Below are 21,484 nucleotides of genomic sequence, written 5' to 3' on the forward strand. Positions count from 1 at the left end.
TAGTATAAATCTCCATATTATGCTAAAATGCCCTGCCTGTAATTCCAATAGGAACTCATAATGTTTGAACATGCTTAAAATTCTTTTTTAACATTTTTAGTTTTTATTTGTAGGCTGTTAACATTCGGAAGATTTGTTTACTGTACATTAACTTTTAATGTTTGAGCATCATTTCACTAGACATAAATAAAACTTACTAAAGTTATTACTAAACTTTTTGTTTATTATATTACAGTGTCGGCTCAGTCCAACAACTTGTCTTGAAATTGCAATATTAAAGTGCACCCTGATGAATGGTTTGTGGTGAGCCAAAGCTTGTTAGTTGCATGCAGAGCTGTTGCTGTCACTGACTTGGTATCTGCTATTAATCTACAGAGTGACACACACACAAACACACACAAGCTGTGAGACTGAGTTATGCATTTCACCATGCCAACCGCTGCATATCCAATTCTCACTGTTGCCTTAATGAAACCTGTCGTCTGTGGGCCACCAAATTATTGCTCCAGGCCTTAACACACAAGCACATTCCCACAAAAAACAAGTGATACAGTTGACACTTGCATCCATGAATGCACCCAAAAGTAGCTCATTTTACACCAATTTAACTTACACGCCATGGACGCGCACACACTCAGCCTTGACTAATCTCATTCAGACAACACTCGCATCCTCAGACCATACAAACCTTTACAGTTTCCTCATGAGCTGTACGTCACAGACAACAAGTTTTGCCTGTGTCATTCTTGCTGCTGCATTTCTTATCTTTTCTTCACTTGTTTACTTTGTCCTTTTTTTCTCATTGTACAATACAGTTTCTCTAAATGTACTAGTGTGCTCTTGCAGGCTGCTAGGAACAAGGTTCAGGGTGTTAGAGACTGTTTGCCTCTTTGAGACTGTTTTATTCCTGTTGCTGTAACTTTAATAACAGTAGCATCACTGCTTCTAATCCTGATAACATGAACTTTTTCAGGCTTTTCCCAGCCTGGAGTGATGGGGATCAATATGGAGGTGGGTGCTGCACCCCTCCAAGCAGAGAGACCTCCGAGTATAGCGGAGCCCCAGCATCCTACACCCCCAGCAGGGTCAGATGCCCCTAAAGAGCACAGCCCCATGCTGCCTGAACCCCAGGCTCCTCGCAGTCCTCAAGATCTGTCAGCAGGTAAGACACATGTAGATTAATAAGTTAATCTAGTAACATGAAAACTGCTGCTTTTAAAAAATATCACACTTTGACTTTGTATAACTACCCAGAGCTACCAACATTTTGCCAGTTTGATACAGTAAATGGATAATAGTAATAACACTAATACACCACCACTGCTCTTGTTTTCCCAAATTATGAATATTGCTGGAAGGTTTCACCATTACAAGAGACAGTCAGTTACATTACATTACACAACGATTTAGTATCAGTGGTAACTTTACACATGAAAAATAGCTATAAGGACAGACAAATGAAATTTAGGACACCCCTTAGCTTCAGTTTATGCCTAAATGTTTCTGAACTGATTTTCCACAGTCAGTTTCCTTACCTGTTCTTGACTGCTAACAGCCATTTAAATCATAACGACACACATTTTATAGCATTGTGTAGGGCTTTTTTAATTCCCTTTTTATATTACATTATAATCAACCACAGAGCTGTGTAATCAGTTGTCTGCTGTTCTGTAGCATCAGTGTGATGTTAGTCATACAGCACAAGGTCAATGCACATCCAATGCTGACGTGTCCTGTGTGTGCCATCATGCTACAGCTGCTTGTCACCGTATACTCTGTGTCTCAAGTATCTGTGAATCTATGTGGATTAGTCTGTGTTTTTGTCCCACAAAGAGAAGCTGCTCGTGTCTCCCACTGTCCACTCTCTCTTCACCAGCCCCTCATTCAGCAGGCCTGCCCTCCCACAGGGCTCCTCTCCAGTTCAATGCACATCTGATCTTAGAGAGCATGAAGCTGTAGTTGCCACCATACTGTGGCTTGTGTCATCTAGAAGAGTCAGGCTAACATCCCCTGTTATCAAGTACAAAGTACAAAGCATCACAGCAGTTGAACGCTTATGGTTCACTGCCGTACAGCAGGTGCCAGAATCCTGTATACCTGTATATGAAAAGACTAGAGGTCTAAGTCACATTCCCGCTGTGCTTTTTCACCTCGAGTTGGGTGAAAAAGCACAGACTTACTATTTCATTTCAGTGCCATTTGAAGCAGTATGGATAAGACGTGACATCATCCAGCAAGGTGCTGTGTTGACCAATCACATGCCTGCACGTGCATGTTACATTTTAATTAAATTTATTCCTGCAGTTTACCTCAAAATCGTCGCAAACAAAGATCAAACTTGGATCCAACTGAAGACAATTTGCTCACTTCTTTTTTGTAAATCTTATTATGATGATTATAATTATTCTGTTTTTGAAATGACACAGTTGCCTGTTTATAGTATATGTACATGGGAATCAAATGGCCACTATTTGATGCTCCCCCAGCTTAATAAGATTGTGCAACACAGCATTTAAGTCATTTTGATCTATTTGCTCATCTTCTGCCTCTCCCAATTACTGCACATACAGTATAGCAAACAGTTCTGTCATGGGTTTGTTAATATGAAATATGGCCCTCTTGAGAGCCACTGTGCTGTATGGGGCCTGACAGCTGCTCCACTTAAACTGTTCTTTTGTATTTGTATATGTGTATATAACTAGAAACTAGAAAAAACTGGGCCAAAGTAGAGGGCCAACCCTGTTTTAGTGGGCAATTTACCCTCCACTCTTGTTATCGTACATCTACCTCACATTTCTCTTCAACCTGACTGCTGCCAGTCAATATAACTTTACTTCAGCTCAAACCTTTATTAGACCATGTCGCCAAACCAATAATGGCAGTTTTAGTTACAGCACCATTAAGCAGTTCTTTGTGTGTTTTATTTTATTTATTTAATTTGATGTGTACATGTATGTGTTCCTCATTCCACAGACAATTCATTCAGTCAGTCAACGTCAACACAGAAAGAATGAAAGACCTCATCACAGCTTGGGTTGGATTTTCAAAAGGAATTTAATTTAAAATTTATATTTTAAAATGATACAAAACACACTTTTTGTTTTTGATTAAAGGGTAGATTCATGAGAAGCACAAAAAAGCCCTCCGAAAGTCCACAAAGTGCATAGTGATTAATACCAGGCTTTTCTTCACAACATGCATTTGTGGATTTGGATTGAATCTTCCAAAGGCTTCTTTGTTATGTCCAATTAATTTTATCATCTAATTTAATAAAAATGGCAATAATGTAAAACTCTTGAAAACTCTTTTATATTAAATATTCTTATACTTGTTTCTGTTTTTTAGTGTTAAGAATGTTAGACTATTATTTTCAATTTGAGTTAGACTAATGGAACCAGTTCAGATGCACATATCCATCTTCCCCATCTTTAAACTCTCCCCTCTTCACCCACAACAAGGTGCCTTAGGCAACTGCTGGCCAGACCAGGCTAGCTGCCTACCAACAGACCTCCCTTTCACTCCCAGTGTCGCCACGGTGATCAGTCGTCATGCCGGCAATCTTGCAGCCAGCCCTGAGGACCCACCCGACAGTTGGCCTAGCCGAGAGAGCACCTCCTGTGCCGGAGGTGATGAAAGAGAGGGAGATGCATCAGAACGAAAACAGAAGAAGAAGAAGAAAAGGCGACAGAAAGATGAAGGCTCTTATGAACACGTCGAGAGCAGGGGTCACTCTGAGATGCAAGTGCAGGGAGAAAACACTCCACCAGCAGAGGAGTTCTACCACAGGATTGGTCCGAGGCGGGATAAAGGAGATGGTGGCTGGGAAGATCAGCTTGGGAAAAGTGGAGGAAGGGGAAAGAGAGCAAAGAGCAGGAAGAAGCTTCCAGAGGAGTGGGCAGTGGCAGCAGAACCATTTGTTTCTTCACCTGCAGCGACCTCTCAGGTCACAGAGGAGGTAATGATGTATACAGAGAGTTCAAGTCAAGCAAACCTGGATGCCTCGTTCACAGACATGGATACTAGCCAAAGCCCCTGGCAAACAGATGTCTACCCAGAAGGAAAACCTGGTGCCTGCCTCTGTGTCGCAGAACTTGCCTCCAACAGCTGATTCTGTCAGTCCACTGGTCCTAAACAGCGAGCTGAAAGCCACAGCGGCTCCATTCACTATGCCCTCCACCAACAATAATGCAACACTTGGCTCTTTCCCCGTGGCTCCTTGCCCTAATGATCCATTTGATCTCTTGATGGATACTGAAAATGTCAGTTTGGGCGACAACAGCCAGGCCTTGTCGCCACCTTTCTCTCCAGAGAACGAAGCAATGGGTGGTGACTTGGTTGACAGTGGGATATTTGACAATACCAGTTCCATCCAACAGTCTTGTTTGCAAGGCCAGTCTGAAGGAGACACCTTGGCATTCAGCCCTGCCTCCCAGCCAAGCCCGGCCTTTTCTCCAAAAGGTGAGGTGTTAGCCTCAGCTCCACCTCTTTCGCCTTCCGATGCTTCATGGCTGCTGAATGAGTCACTTATTAGCAGCAACACAGACCCTTTTGACTTCAGTAACATAAGCACCCCAGGTCATCCTTTACCCTTAGGCTTGTCCTTTGATACCCCAAGCCCAGCACCTCTTCGCTCCCCAAAAACCACAGCACAGGAATTCCAACCCAAAGAGCACAAAGATGCCAAATCATCCCAAAAACAATCAAAGAAGTCTCATTCTTCAACTTCTTCATCCCCTATAAAGAGTCCTACCTCCCCAGGAGCTAAGAAATCCCCCACACAAGCATCCCCAGCCATTAGCCCCTCTTCCCCTCCCTCAGGCACCCCTCTTCCAGGATCCGGTCTCAACCCTGCAGCTAAGCCCTTCTTTCCCAGCTTTGCTGATCCCATGGATGAAACAGCTGCTCCAGTTGCCCCCATCATTGAAGGTTGGTTGCTGTAAGCCCTGGACAAATTAGAAGTTAAATACAGCATAACTAAGAGAAAAACACAAGTCATGTAGCCTCATGCATGATCTTTCCATTCGTCTTGAATAGTTTAAATACTTAAGCCGATTCCAAATACACTTTCTGGGCAGAATAGATTGCATGGGTGTTTCTTACTCATTTGGGGTCAAATGGAGGACAAGAGCCTTTTGCGCTGTCCTTTGCATGGACACCTTTGTCTAAAAACATTGCTTGGTGCTTTTGGGCTTGTCCAGTTTGGTCTGTTTGTGAGTGATTAACATATAGGCTTAAGTCTTTACCAACTGTCTGTGGATTGGCTTGACTTTAAGATGTGAGTATCTTAATTCCCAATGATGCAGTGCTGTGATGTTCTCAAAATTAACAGTGTTGCTGTAAACAGGTGTGCAAATACTAACCAATCACAGTCTTTCTCTTTAGTGACACCACTAGGCGCCTTCACCATATCAAAACCAATCTGTTCTTTTTCTCTTCTGTCAAGGTGAATGTGTTAACACTATAATCATGCTCCATTTCCTTTGCATCCAGGGGTGAGGTGTCCCTCTACCTTCTTTCTCCCACATCCAATTAACTGCGTTTGCCTCACTAGCCGCCTGTTTCTGTACAACTCCCCTAGAAAAGAACCTGAAAGGAAGATGCTTTGTTTGTGTCTTGTCAACTCACGTCTGTTATGCATCAGCAGTTCATATCCAGGTGTGTCTCCTGAATATAAGATAAATGTCAAATGGTAATTATTGTTTTTGTTGATTTTACTTTCCATGTTCTGTGATGATTGCTGCCTTGGCTGCTTCTCCACCATAGGTGAGTCCTAATTTGATTCCTCTTATGGTTTCGTTGTGTTTTGTAATGCATCCTTACACTACTTCCTGTGATTGTTTCAGAATAATTAATGGAAAACAACTATGTGCTTTCTTAGTGCAATATTTACTAATAAAGTGACTGGAGCTAAGGACAGAAACAAGGTGTTTGCCAGAGTGCATACGTGTTGTTCAGCTGCTGCTTTGGGGCATCTATTTTTTGTTCACTCATAACCAGAACTTTCTTGTCATTCTGAGCATTAAGTTAGATTCTGTGTAGCCACTGGAAACCAACAAGGGTGCCATCTTCTTCTTTCCTGATAGTATCTGTGTACTATGTCACCAGTTGTTTTTTCAATACTTACCAACTATGAGAGTATGAGCTTTCAGTAGTTTGCAGGGTGAGTGAGTTCATCCTTAACAATTAATTTAGCGTTTATTTAATCAAAAAGAAGATGGCTGGGGTGGTTTGGGTGTATGATAATGATCCATTCTGGATGTTTCTAGAGCTTTTCAAACAGTGCCAATTTGGAAGGAGAGGGGCAGACCGGGAATATGCTGAGTTTGCCATGCCCAGAACAGAAATTACAAATCTGTCTGGTCTGAGGATGACTCAGGGTCCTCCAGCAGTAGTTTAAAGACTTGCTAGGGAGAAGAACATCTGTGGTGCCTTGTGTAACTCCTTTTCCATCATTGTAACCTTACCCCACCTAAGTGGTAGAAGATAGATGGAGGAATTGGTGTACTATTATCTGATGACAGATCTGTGAAAATGTACTACAGAACAACTGGAACAAGTGGGGGATAGATTTGACACATTAAGAAGAGGTTTCAGCTGACTGGGCAATAATAAGATTTATGCCAGCTAGCGATGAGCAGTTAAAACTAGAACAGTTTAATTTGAATGTGTGAACTGATATAAATACGATTCAAGGGGGAGTCAAAATCGGTTTCCTGCCCAAGTTTTGTGTTATGTAAAAAATGTAAGAATAATGTTCACAGCAGCTCGCCATAGAAGATAAAAATAGAATGAGCTGACACTTGGCTTTTGTGGTCGAGTGTATGTCTGGGAGTCACCTGTACATGTGTCATCATCTGTGCTGACACATCAATATGTCTAATTAAGTGTTTACCTAAGTGAATTTTATCATTTGTGCAAGTGTGCGTGCTTGCAATTGAAAGTGTGTTTGGGTGTATGCATAATGTAAATGTGTTCAGTCCCGAAGTATTTTGTGTGCTGCTGTGATTTATGGACATGCAGAGTTCCAGAGGATTCATTTCCTTGTCTTTCCTTTCAAAACTTCCTGTCTCTGCCTCCCATTGGAGGCTATAATGAGTACGGAGCCAGCCTTCAGCTCACCAAAGGAACAGTGAATTCTTGAACTTAGCTATTAAGCAGCTTTGATCAATGCCCCCCGTCCTTCCACAGAAACAGAAGGGCTTGCATTAGCAATTTTGCTGCTTCCAGGTCACCTTGATAAAAATGAATTATCAATCATCTTTGTTGATGAAATGTGTGAACATGCTACTGGATATAATATGCTTTTTGTTACATTTTAATCTCTGTAATACACAAATGTGTTGTGTACTGTGTGATAGTCTATGTCCACTGATCCACCAAACGTGGGTCACATGTGGGAATCTCTATATGTGCGCATTTGTCTGTGTATGTTATAAGACATTTTTTGGTGCCTCCACAGTATATGTGGCTGTGTATATGAACACATAGAAGAGAATTGTAAAAAGCATTTCACAGTGGCAAATGCAGCTGGGTCGTTTTGCTTTTGTGTAATTAGACGTTTTGTCAGAGTTCAGGGGTGGGTCCTTGTCACCAACAGTAGTATTTAAGTCTTGTAGAAAAGATAAGAAGACATGTAGAGCACAATAAATAACAAGAAAAGAGAATGGGGGGGGGGGGGGTTTTACAGATAGAGGGTAGAGTGTAACAGCGAAAAGGGAGTAAAATATCTAGAAAACAACACAGTTGTGTATTTAGGAAAACAAATATTTTTTTTGAATAATTTAAGGGAAACTTAGGGATATGAAAGGAATAATAAACATTGTTCGTGTTGTTCATGTGAAAGAGAGGCTAAGGATAAAAATGATTGGGAAGTCTGATTAAATAAGAAAATTAAGGTTCTATGTGCTGTTTGTAAAGGAATGCACTTATCATTTATGAAACACAATGCGTCCCAGCAGATCAGACGCAGGAGAGATGTGCATGTGATGTATGAATATCACGTCAGTTGGTCCAGACACAATGTTGGTTGTGTCTGTAGATTCCAAACAGAGACGTATGGATATGACTCTTTTTACATGTATTTGGACATCTAGTACAGTTTCAGTAATCAGACATCTTGTAAGGACTTTTGAGTCAGTACAGACCACCTCTAGAGGTCATTAGACATGTAAAACAGAATCCAAACTTGTTATTGTTCATTCTACTAAGAACATAAAAAGTACAATAAAAAAGCACATGTGACACTGAAACAACCAGCGGCGACATTCAGGCCACATCACAACAACACCTGTTCTCTAGAACCACTAAAGCTACTCTCTTAGACACAAATGTACTGCCGCTGTGGTCCTGTCTCCCCTACACTGAGACACATACAATACATAGCTGAGTCATCAAGCCATTTGAGGACAAACACAAATCCTCAAAAGGCAAGCAGGCGTGAATATACTGTATCAGCGGTCTATTTTCTACCACATAGTGCTTTTTCCTGTTGGTTAGGGCACTTTGACTGGGGACGCAGCTTGTTAGATAGTAACCCAGGAGGGACATTTGTACAGTAAGGCCCCATCTCTAAACCAGTTAATGAGCTAATGCCTTGTGACAGCTTATGGGGGATGTGTTGGATTTCACCTTGTTGACTCCTTTTTTTTTTTTTTTTTTTTTTTTTTTTAAAGCAAGAAGATGCTTTAAGCTTCAGCAACAGATTTGCAACACATACACTCGTGGCCTGTGGGGGCTATTCCTGCATTTTAATAACTTTTGATATTGACATTTTAAAAACTCAGTCAGTAGAAACGTTTCACTTTTTTAATGTGTCTTCTTCATCATAAAGTGATCCAAATATGCAGTACATGTCATTCATCTGTGTTGCTTTTGTTGTTTTGATGAATGGTGCTGAAACTCCATGTGGAGTGGGCAAACATTTATGTCTCTCATTACCACAGTTCCTAACATACAGTTTATCATTATTTTCTTGTTACACTCTACTGCGTTAATTTTATCTCTGGCATTCATTCATACATGGTCCCTTTTATCAGATGTTTAATTAGCACAAGGTTTTGGTCCACTGGGGTTAAAGGTGAATTCAAAGGTTTGCTTGGATAGTTATTCTGTAGGGACTAAGCCCATATAGCCTCTTCTACAGTCTTCCAAAACTTTTCTTGTGTTAAAAGGAGTCGACCTGATTTCCATTCTAGTCAGGCAACTTTATATTCCAAGCTGTGCTTAGCCAGCAGGTGAGCTAACAAGTTGGACTGTACTGTTTTCAGTGTCCTTCCAAGGTTGTTCCAAAATGCCAGCTTTGCAAAGAATGCAAAAGTATTTAGTATCATTAGTGTAGATGAGTGTGTGTGTGTGTGTGTGTGTGTGTGTGTGTGTGTGTGTGTGTGTGTGTGTGTGTGTGTGTGTGTGTGTGTGTGTGTGTGTGTGTGTGTGTGTGAGTTGTTTTGCAGATACAGCTCTTGCTTAATAGGGGAAAAATATTCAGTAAATAGATGCTTAGAGGAAGGAATCTGACAAGAGGAAGAAGCCTATCCATTTCCCAGACAGGCTGATTTCAGACAGACTAAGAGAATATAAGAAAACCAAACATGAAGCAGAAAGATTGGAGGCAGAGGAGTATCCAGAAAAGCACGAGAGGCAGAGGTTTGAAAGAGATCAACAGGCAAGCAGAAAGATAAACAGGAAGGTTTAGGCAGGAACAGATTTATGGAGGCAGAGACATGTTACACATGGATATAAATAGGTAAATTGATGGAGACAGAGCCCTTACATGCAGTTTCCAGAGACTTACTGTACTGCCACCATACTGTAACACTGACAAAAGACAGACATACATTAAATACACCCCATTATGTAATTTGAGACATGGGACCACTGGGTCAGTTTTGTGTGCATTAAATATGATATAGGAGCACTGGAGGAAAGTCTCTACATATCAACAATTTTTACAGAAATATAGCTTGGTATCTATAAGTGTTGGTAGAAACACTTGTATAGATGTAGCAACTAGAAAAACTGATTAAGTACCTTGATTTTATAAAACTCATAAAAACAACACCTGTGGAGTCTCTCACACACATAACTGTAAACCATTCAAATCAGAAATATTTGCATGTTGAAGGTCAAATTGATTTTCACAGAATCCAGATTTCTAACTCTCAGAATTTTACTTTCTTAATGTGATTCTCTCAGTGTGAAACTGTCACACAGAGGTCCATTTGGTGGGAACTAGTTGATGGAAGCTTCAGAGTGTGCTGCATTCAATATAAAATGTCAAAAAAAAAGGTCAATCTATAATTTTCAAGTTTTTGGTGGAGGACGGATGGGGACATGAAGTGCTTTTGGGGGAGGCTCAAGAGGAGAAAGATCAGGGAGGAGGGGTTGCTATAGAGATTGAGGGTGAGTTATTGTTAGTGTAGGAACTGCAACAGATGCTGCACTTAATGAGGCTCTGCACTGGCAACATACTTCCTGATGTTACAGGTAATTAGCAGTTGTTTTACAGATAATGGTAAAAAACTTTTCACTTTCAGTTGATAGTGACCCACCTGGTTCTCACCTGTTTGTAGGATGCCCACTGCTCCTGAAGATGGGATTTTTGTGAAATCAAATCTCTATTTTAGGGACCTGCAGTATGAAGGTTGAAGAAGCCTACCTTTTGATACACAATCCACATTTCCTTTGCTTTTTTCATCTTTATCCATACTGTAACATTATTATGATAATTACGTTTTGAAACATATTTAATCCTCTGTATGCTCGGGGGCGCCTAAAAGATCTGTACTTGGACCCATTATTTTCTTAATTTCTAAATACGTCGATTATCGTAGAACACATCACTGCTGATCAGTGTTATGCTGGTAACATTTGATTGGACTCACAATGTAAGCTAGGTAGAGTACATTTCTTAGTGTTTTGAACATTTTCTAACACCAATAATGCCTTTGCAGATATTATTGTCATTTATTGTTGCCACAACAATAATGCTGCATGAGAAAATCATGGGAAAGACAGTGAAAATAGCAAAGTTTACCTTTTGAGTATCTTAATTATGTAGAATAACTAAACAAGACCTGCACTGGTGAATTTGTCTGTAAATGCATTATGGAGTCGTTCTACACCAGCAGTCAGATAGGGATGTAGATGGAGAGAGATGGAAAGAGACAGATGAAGATGAAAAGATTTGTCTTCAGATTTGCACACATTCTTCATCGAGCTGTGTGTGTGTCAGTTAATATTAAAAGGAAACAGGAACCTTTTACCATAAACATTCAACTTCAGAAATTGAAAGCTGTATTTTAACAAGAGGAGGAGAAGGAGAGGGAAATAGTGTAAATGGGGCAGAGACTGAGCTGTCAACTGAGAATAATCTTCCTGCAGCCTGGAGAAGGTTGAGCAGGATGGAGCGATGCTAAAGTGCCTGGTGCTGCAGTGCTTTTTCTTTTCTTTTCAACCTGTGACTGCCTGATGAGTGTGTGGCTGTGACACAGGTTGATTAATCCCGACTGGGAATGGAATTGAAATGCCAGCTGAAGCTGAATATAGACTTGACTTTGCTACAATAGCAGGGCACTGACTTCATCCACTAACGCCAAACAACAGTCTAGTAATAACATAATCTCCAATCATTCATTTTTATTTAGTTTTACTTGGAATCTGGGAAGCTTCCAGATTCGATAAATATGCCATGGTTATAAAAATTCTCCCCGTCAAACTGGGAAAATCAAAATTTTTATACTCTGTAGACAAAAAAAACTAAATCTAGTTCCAGTTTTTCTCTATAATAACAGGAGCTCCATACAGATGGCCATATGAGATGGTGGATAGGTCAGCAACTTGGTTTGTGATAAACTTTATTTCATCTGTTAGCACGGCTAACACACGACTAGTAGTGTTAACTAAATAATTATCTATTTAAGCAGCTACTTTCTGACCTTTATTTTATAAGGTATGCAGGGATGGATATATATATATATATATATATATATATATATATATATATATATATATATATATATATATATATATACACACAGTGAGGGAAAAAATTATTTGAACCCCAGCTGATTTTGTAAGTTTGCCCACTAACAAAGAAATGATCAGTCTATAATTTCAATGGTAGGTGTATTTGAACAGTGAGACACAACAATGACAAAAAAAATCCAGAAAAATTCGTTTCAAAAAGAGTTATAAATTAATTTGCATTTCCACAAAGGAAAGAAGTATTTGATCCCTTCGAAAAACGTGCTTTAGTACTTGGTGGCAAAACCTTTGTTGGCAATCACAGAGGTCAGACGTTTCTTGTAGTTGGCCACAAGGTTTGCACACATCTCAGGGGGGATTTTGGCCCACTCCTCTTTGCAGATCCTCTCCAATGTTTGGCAACTCGAACCTTCAGCTCCCTCCACAGATTTTCTATGGGATTAAGGTCTGGAGACTGACTAGGCCACTCCATGACCTTAATATGCTTCTTCTTGAGCCAGTGATTTGTTGCCTTAGCCGTGTGTTTTGGATCATTGTCATGCTGGAGTACCCAACCACGACCCTTTTCAATGCCCTGACTGAGGGAAGGAGGTTCTCACCCAACATTTGACGGTACATGGCCCCATCCATCCTCCCTTTGATGCGGTGCAATTGTCCTGTCCCCTTGGCAGAAAAACACCCCCAAAGCATAATGTTTCCACCTCCATATTTGACAGTGGGGATGGTGTTTTTGGAGTCATAGGCAGCCTTCCTCCTCCTCCAAACACAGCGAGTTGAGTTGATGCCAAAGAGCTCGATTTTGGTCTTATCTGACCACAACACTTTCACCCAGTCTTCCTCTGAATCAGTCAGATGTTCAGTGGCAAACTTCAAACGGGCCTGTAGATGGGCTTTCTTGAGCAGGGGGACCTTGCGGGCACAGCAGGATTTCAGTCCTTCACGGCGTAGTGTGTTACCAACTGTTTTTTTGGTGACTATGGTCCCAGCTGCCTTGAGATCATTGATAAGTTCCTCCCGAGTGGTTCTTGGCTGATTCCTCACCGTTCTCATTATCATTGAAACTCCACGAGGTGAGATCTTGCATGGAGCTCCAGACCAAGGGAGATTGGCAGTTAATTTATGTTTCTTCCATTTGCGAATAATTGCACCAACTGTTGTCACCTTCTCACCCAGCTGCTTGGCGATGGTCTTGTAGCCCATTCCAGCCTTGTGTAGGTCCACAATCTTGTCCCTGACATCCTTGGAAAGCTCTTTGGTCTTGGCCATGGTGAAGAGTTTGGAATCTGGATTGATTGATTGCTTCTGTGGACAGGTCTCTTTTATACAGGTAATGAGCTGAGAGGGCTGCCAATGTCAGCTCGTTACCTGTATAAGATCCACCTGGGAGCTAGAGATCTTGCTGACGGATAGGGGATCAAATACTTATTTCCTTCATGGAAATGCAAATTAATTTATAACTCTTTTTGAAACGCATTTTTCTGGATTTTTTTTGTCATTGTTGTGTCTCACTGTTCAAATAAACCTACCATTGAAATTATAGCCTGATCATTTCTTTGTTAGTGGGCAAACTTACAAAATCAGCTGGGGTTCAAATAATTTTTTCCCTCACTGTATATGGAGAGAGAGAGAGAGACAGAGAGAGAGAGAAATAAAATTATAAATATATAAATATATATATATATATATATATATATATATATATATATATATATATATATATATAGTCGTATTTCCTTGATTCCTTGATACAATTGTAAACTTTTCTATTCTCCATTATTTTGCGCACAGATTTCTAATCTTCATATACCCCTAAATGTCAAACATCTCCTCTGACTTAGTTAGATTTAGTTTTCAACACATATTTTAAAATTGTCTGTATGAATGAATCTTGGGTAAAGTGATACCAACACCCGCTAGTTGCTAGTCTTAATTGCTCTGTGCTGTCCGTCATGAGTGACAGAACGGCGGCTGGTTAGTGTAGTGGTAACATCACCGCCTCCCATGTGGGAGACTGGGGTTCAAATCCCAGCTATGGCTACCTCCAGTAGGGGTCCTTAGGCAAGACCTCCTCACGCTGCCCTGCCTACCCTTGTAACTTGTAATGACTTGTAAGTCGCTTTGGATAAAAAGCGTCTGCTAAATGACTGTAATGTAATGTAATGTACATACGTTGCTGGATGTAAGTGTCTTTTTACATGTTTACAGGTGATTACAACAACTATTTGATGATGGTGGTTGCAGACGTAAACACAGAAAGGATCTGAAGTTTTGCATTTTCCTGTCGCTGACAGAGACATCAGTGGGTGGAGTAGATCAAATTACTCTCAATTAGCTAAGGGTGCCAGATTCATTCATTATGAATGATGAACTTAGATCAGGCAGCCGCATCTGCTTCTGAGATCCAGACTGAGGGAATCGTAGAGCCTCTGGTTATTATGTCATTAATTATTAAAAATAAATGAGCCACTGTCTCATCTCTCTGTTATGTATTGCTAAGACAGATGTAGTCTTTTTGTTGTAAGATGGATAAATGGAGATAGTTACAGATGGAGTACAGACACTATGTGAAAGGACTTAAGTAAAATCCACAACAGCTTTATTTCCTAATACTCATGTTCTCACAATCACATACCAACAAGTGCTGTCTCCTAAATGTAATTGTAGTCTGAAACTATTAAGTAAGTGCTGAGAGATCAAAAAAAGTCAGGGAATCACTAAATGCGGTAAAATTCATTTTGTGGATTAGTGAACAGTTTGTACAAAATGTCATAGTGCTCATTTTTTTTAGCTGTTGAGATATTTCAGATGATGCAAATATGATGCAAAAATGTACACAATATCTGTATTTCTATGTATTGTGTCTATAACATCATATTTGTGTGGATTGGTCAGGTCTAAATGTCTTTAGAAATGATCAATCTGGTTTCTAAAAACTGACTTCTTGAATAATTTGTGTTTGTAATAAAAAGATACCAAAGACTAAAGTGAAGTCTTTTTAGTGTTTCAAAGGACACAGTAGATTAGCGTGGTCGAATAGCTTCCCTGGGGTTTGTAGCACATTAATAATCCTCCCCCACCTCACACATACATGTACACAAACTGTTTGCTTTCTCTGCTTTCAAACCCCCCCCCCCCCCCCCCCCCCCCCCACATATCAGCGCTTGATTCTTTAGATTCTTCCCCCACCATCACCACCAAACCCCCTAAACCTTTTCCCCGAGGCTCCCACATGGCTGGAGCTAGTACACTGGTGAGGAACCAGTTACTATAGCAACAGGAGGCAGTTGCTTTGGCGACTAATGGGAAGAGGGGCTACTAAGAAAACAATGGATGCTTAGCAAGGATGAGGAGCAAAGGAGACGATCATGCTATAAATAGATGTTGATAAGGAAGGTCTGTCTCCTTCCATCACACATACATCTGTGCTCAGCATTACTTCTTCCTGTCCCTGCCTTTTAGGGGCATACAGAAAAAGCCCTGACTGTGTTCAGGGCACAGCAAAGGAATTTCTTTTCTTTCTTCAGATGACTTCACATATGTACAAATATATGTTTGTCTAAAAGAATAGAACATTAAAAACACTCATGTTGGGATAGAAACAACTTCTTGATAAGCAAAAAAGTGAGACAGCCTATCAGAATGGAGATGTTAAGTTATTTTAAACATTTATTATGTATTTTAACTGTGTTTAAACACTTTACTTCCATTGTATTTGGTTCGCTTTTCACAGTGTGGTGTTGGAGGTGGCGCTATTGGTTTGATCAATGTTCTGCTTTAGGTAAACTCCAGGGAGTCGTTAAATCATTGACACCCTGTGACTCGTCCCACCTGACCTTTATGTATGTTGTTTGGGTCACGTATAATTGTGTTAACAGCTGTTGAAGGGCTTGGGAAGGGATGCCAAGTCTCCATTGTAGAAGGATGATCTCACATCCAGATCTCTTTCACAAGTGAGACCTAATGGCTACAGCTTTTCTTGTCTTTTAGCCTGTGTGAGTTTTTGGGCACAATGCTTCTGTCACCCCATGGGACTATATATACTGTAGGGTGAGGCAGTTAGCTGTGATGGTGTGTGTGTGTGTGTGTGTGTGTGTGTGTGTGTGTGTGTGTGTGTGTAAACGTGTGTCTGTGTTGTCATCATGGGACTCCGGCGTCAGTTTTGTTCTTCAACAGAAAATCAGACAGGGAGAAAAGTTGGAAATAACGTAACAGATGTGACACACAGCCATCGACAGTACATTAGCCTCCAGCATGTCTACCCACCTGCCTGTCCACGTCTCCCCTGTCTGTCTGTGCAGGTGTGATGTGAAAAAAATGACAGACGAGGTGACTGTGATGTCCTTGTAGGAGAAACAGTGACTGAGATGTTGGGGAATTACTTTCTACTGTGGCGACAGGCAAAATGTCATCCATTAAATACTTTTTTAAAATTTTGTATATGACCTAAATAAAACAGCCATTTCTTGGTAAAAACACTGGCCAGGAACTTGTGTGTTTTACTCGAGTGCAGACCCTATAACTGCACTCTGCTCTCTGATTGTTGCTGACACTCCCCCCACTGTGCATCTCCTCACACTTCCTTGAAGTCAAGCTCATGTTGGGTCACCAAAATACCAAACCTGCATGCACAGTGATGAAAATGCCACTTCCCTGAAGCAAAAGCCTGCCATTCACTGTGGGCTGTCCCAACAACAACAACAACAACATATCACTTTGTTCTGCACTTGTGAACATAGTAAATCAGATGAAAAGTTCCAGAAGCTTCAAAACCAAAAAACCTTTTTGGTCTGTTTTAACCTGCACTGGCCTAAATAAAAAAGACGTTGTCTTTAAGATCACAGTATCATGTACCATGTGACTACATGCTGCTGTAATGAGATAGCAATGTGTAAATCACAGTTTACTCACTGTACATTAGACTTTCTCTTTTAAATGAAAAACATAATTTTACTTCTGCTCCACCATAGGGTTACTACTAAAAAAAGAGGTTATACTTTATAGTGATGATGAATGCTTGGTTTTCATAGGAATGTTCAAGTGCAGTTAATATGGCAGTTAACTAGTGAAACCCAAATGACCATCTGGAATGGGAAATAAATAGAAACCAACTGGGTCAACGTGGACAGGCAATTCATGATAGTAACAGCTCTATATCTTATGTTGTGTCACTGACACTACAAGTAAGCTAAAAAGCATTCCCTAGAAGTCAGCAAGAAGGTTGGCTGGAAGTGAGTGACTTCCTACAAGAGTCTTAGGATACACCCAGGGACACCAAGGTCATGCAGGTACAGAATTGTTTGCCACATAGCACAACAGAATTAAGTAAAAAGCAAGATGCAGTAGACAAAAGCAGACAGAAGCACTGTACCTCCTAGCCCTGTGATTTGTCCTGTCCTGTAATGATGGCAGGAGGCAACATGTGTACCCACACAAAATATCCACTGTCCTCATTTCAGTCCAACTTCTCTGCTTACCCTTGTTATCTTTGTCCTTTACACTGTTCCTTCTCTCTCATTTAAAAATATTTCATCTTAGAGGCATCAAATAAAGGCCTGACAACAGCAGCAGTGAATAGGAAGACAGGAAAAATGGGGAGAGGGTTTGAAATGCAATATAGGTCCACAGCCATACTCAAACAGGGGATGTTGCAATTATGCGGCATGCGTATCCTGTCTGTTTCTGTTTCATTCCTCATCTGGTTGCTCTGATGATTCGTCATTTTTGTACTTTTTTCCTACCCATGGTGCCTCGCTGCCATTCTTACTTCTACAGTGATTCCAAGCCCTTTCACCCCCCATCTGCTCTCATCTGTCTGCATCCTCTTCACCCTCAGTCTCGCCATCCCTCGCTGTGTCCCTGTTTACCCGTCTGCCTGTTATAAATCATTGTGTTCTGCCAACATTCAGCCTTCAGTCCAAACCGACACAGGAACGCTTGTAACCGTTGGCTGTTTTGACTGGCACTGGACACACACGATCACACACACACACACACACACACACACACACACACACACACACACACACAACAGACAACAAGCTCATCTCTCTCCTATTTGACCGCCCCTACTTTTTCATCACATAGTGACCTTTTTACTTTGCTGCCTAAATTACCTTTTTCAAGGTATGGCATGTAGCATGTTAATAGCTTGTTAATAGCTGGCATGAATAAATAAAAGCTAGAAGCTAACCTGGCCAAACATTGGAAGTACCTTTATAATAATAGCTCATATGCTGATTTCACAATGACAAAAATATAACAGTGCTGTCTGTGAAACCCTTCCTGCCAACGTTTCACACTATAAACCTTTCAGGAAAAGGAGCAGCTATGCTCTTTCAGCTACTGGATAACTTTCATTGTGTTTTTTGTGAGTCTATGAACCCACTAATTTAGCACACCATTCTCAGTATATACATTTTTCCAGTTTTCCAGTCAAGTTTTGCAGTGTTAACATGGCCATTGTCTGTTCATGTCTTGCAATTATCAGATGGGTGTTTTATCAATTGCCATACCTGATACTTGCAAGAATCAGTTTACAGGTAATGTAATATGTCATCACATATAAGTTACACTTGTACATTTCGTGCTACAAATTACACTTTCTATTTACAATATAGGTCTTCTCTAATGTACAACTGCAGTTAAGATAAGTAAAGGTCTGACCAACCCTTGGGCATTTCATGGTATTTTGGAATTCCTTGTTAATGCTTTTATTTCACATTGTTGATGTATGAAGTAGGCGGCTTTTTGTTATTGTTTTCGTTGCTGCTAGTTCCATTAAATTACATTGGTAATGATCAGGAAAACGAAATGATCTCGAGTGCTTTCTATGGAAGATGCCAAACTGACTTCCTGTTATATTCTTATATGATTGACTCAGTCCATTTGTCTAAGTTGGCCTGACATGTGTATGTGACTCTCTTTATGCATGTATAAGCATGTCTGTCTACGTGTGCATTGTGTATCTGACTGTATTTGTGCATGCATAAGCATGTCTGTCTTTCTCTGAGTTGTGTATGACTGTATTTGTGCACATCTATGCATGCCTGTCCTTCTGTAATGTTTCTTACATGCTGCCGTGGTACTGTTCCTATCCTAATGCTTGAGAACATGTTGATTTTTATATATTATTGTAGCTTCAGTATTTAATGGTCTATGTGCGTGTGTGTTTTATGCGAGGCAGTGCAGTGTGTTCTTCCAGAAGTGACCAGATGCAGCCTCTCTCTTTACCAGATGTTTTATTCCTCATTCATCTGACTTTATATCTCATCTTCCGTTCTTCTTATTATTAATATTATTATTCCCACCCAAACAAACATTTAGATTTAAAATACAAATTATGTCCACATAACATAGCTACACATTAACCTTTCTTGCTAAGACACATAAATACGTGTGTGCGAACATGCATGCATTTATGTGATGTTTATTGTGTGTCATCAAAGGGCATGATATTATATCCACTCTCCAGCTGAAAAGGGGTTAAGAGAAGAAAGATGTGGAGTAAAAGAGAAAACTACAGGAGGGGGCTTACTCACTCCACCACTGTGGGTGGGATCTGGGAACAGGCAGTACCCAATTGGCAGCCGCAACTTGGTCACATGACAACGGTGATACTCAGTGAGAGAACAAGAGAGAGAGACAGAAAGAGGGAGGGAACAAGGGAGAGAGCTGCACATCCAGTTCACCCTCAGTGTGTGTTTCAGTTCAGAACAGAGACACCACCAGAGAATCCACAGACACGCAGAGGGCATCTGAGTGACTGAACAGAAGGGAACAACAGTGTAAGACAACAAAGAAAAGAGGGAGAGAAGGGAAGAGAAGTGGTGAAATCCCCTTAAGGCACCTGAGACTAAGACAAAGACAGACAGTGAAACAAAGACAGGAGGAAAAAGAGAAAGGAGAGACAGCATGTCTTCTCTCTCCGATCAGCAGGCGACTTCTCCTTTCTCAGAGTACAGTGAGCTGTGCAAGGTGCCTTCCCTGTCACCCACGGTGCCAGCTCAGACCTGGGATTGGCAGCACGCCTCAGGTATGGGCACCCCGAGGGGCCTGGTAGTAGGTGATGGACCTCTGGCACCAACCGGACTCACAGATGAAGACAAGCTGTGCTTCTTTGAGCAGCCAGGCAGAGGCAGCATGGATGCAGAGCTGAAGGTGCCAGGGAGAGTTGGGGGCATCTCAGGAAGCACCTCACTGGGTAATGCCTCACTAGGCAGTGCAGGGGAGAGCCCAGACAGCCCACTGTCATCCTCCCCATCTCCAGCTTCCCCAGGAAGACTACCTTCTGCCCTCAGATGTGGTGGCACCAGCAGAGGCTCCTTGCCTCCTGTTCCTGGATCCCCAGCCAGGTGTATGGAGCTGTCCTCACCTACTAGTGCAATGCCTGCATACTCTATGGGAGCATCACTGATGGAGGCATCGCCAGTAGATGGTGACTCTCCATCTGATTCATGGAACAACTCCAGTTTTACTGAATCCAGCCCAAAGGTTGCTATGCCCCAGGTGTCCCCTAACTACTGTGTTATAGGAGTTGTCAAGGACAACCTCTTGGAGAGGGAGGATGAGGTTGTGATTGGAGCAGGAGCAGCCCTGGGGACCAGACAGTTGTCTGATGGTTCTTCCAGAGACAACAGTGATGAGGAAGAAGATGAAGAGGAGGAGGAGTTGGAGCCCTGTTTCATGGGGCGCGCTGAACAGCAGAGGAAAGCTATGCGGCGAGCAATGTCTGAATGTTCTCACCTGTTGGTACCTACCAGTTTAGAATTGCCTGATAAATACCCAGGTGGTGATGGAGCAGGGCTAGATCATGTTGCGTCACCCATGGATGGTCTACGTCGCTCACCTCACTCTATGAAGCGTTCACTGACTGTTGCAGAAGATCAGCACCAGACCCCTCCACCCACCCTTTCAGCAGCGGGCACCACACACATCGACCTGCGGCAAGCCCCAACTGAACCACGCCTCAGCCTGTCCCCATTCCCACCGCTGAGGGACGGCAGTGCCGGTCTACTGCTGTCATCACTAGACTCTCCAGTGGAGGGCTTTAAAGAGCCTGGTGGCATTGTGCTTCCAGTGCCCTTAAGCCCCAAAGGGTTCAGTAGCATGGACACCAGCTCTGCTGTGACTTTAGGTTCCGACACCAAAGGGGAAACTGGTACCAAATGTGACATGGTTAAAGATGCTGATTTTGACAGCAGTGAAGCTTATACAAAACTCAGCACCGGTGCAGATGTAGTCTTTGGAACTGGCTTCAAATCAACAGTGGCAGGGGACACTGATGGCGACCTTGCCACTGGTTGCTATACTAACCTTGGCTTGAATTCCACTACTAACCCCTTCATCACAGCAGATGGTAGGTGGAGGTCATGTTTGCAGTCTCCCTTTTATTTGCCAATTGTCAGCTGTGTGCCAAACATGTCAGTATGGGAAAATTTAATATGTATGTTGAACTCTTACTACCCACTGTTCTGTTTACTGGATTCTAGCAGAAAGTCAACAT

General features: G+C 41.5%; 1 protein-coding gene across 1 annotated transcript in view; it reads left to right on the forward strand.

Annotated features, from left to right (window-relative positions):
- The window catches only part of LOC113164651, a 66,928-nt gene that overhangs the window by 39,117 nt on the left and 6,327 nt on the right, over positions 1 to 21,484 (forward strand). The window contains exons 6-7 of the mRNA XM_026364038.1: positions 974 to 1,162; positions 3,459 to 4,926. Coding sequence (XP_026219823.1) covers positions 974 to 1,162; positions 3,459 to 4,108 — 839 coding nt within the window. The 3' untranslated portion in view covers positions 4,109 to 4,926. The remainder of the gene's footprint in view (positions 1 to 973; positions 1,163 to 3,458; positions 4,927 to 21,484) is intronic.

This window comes from Anabas testudineus, chromosome 2 (assembly GCF_900324465.2).
Source record: "Anabas testudineus chromosome 2, fAnaTes1.2, whole genome shotgun sequence".
Taxonomy (NCBI): domain Eukaryota; kingdom Metazoa; phylum Chordata; class Actinopteri; order Anabantiformes; family Anabantidae; genus Anabas; species Anabas testudineus.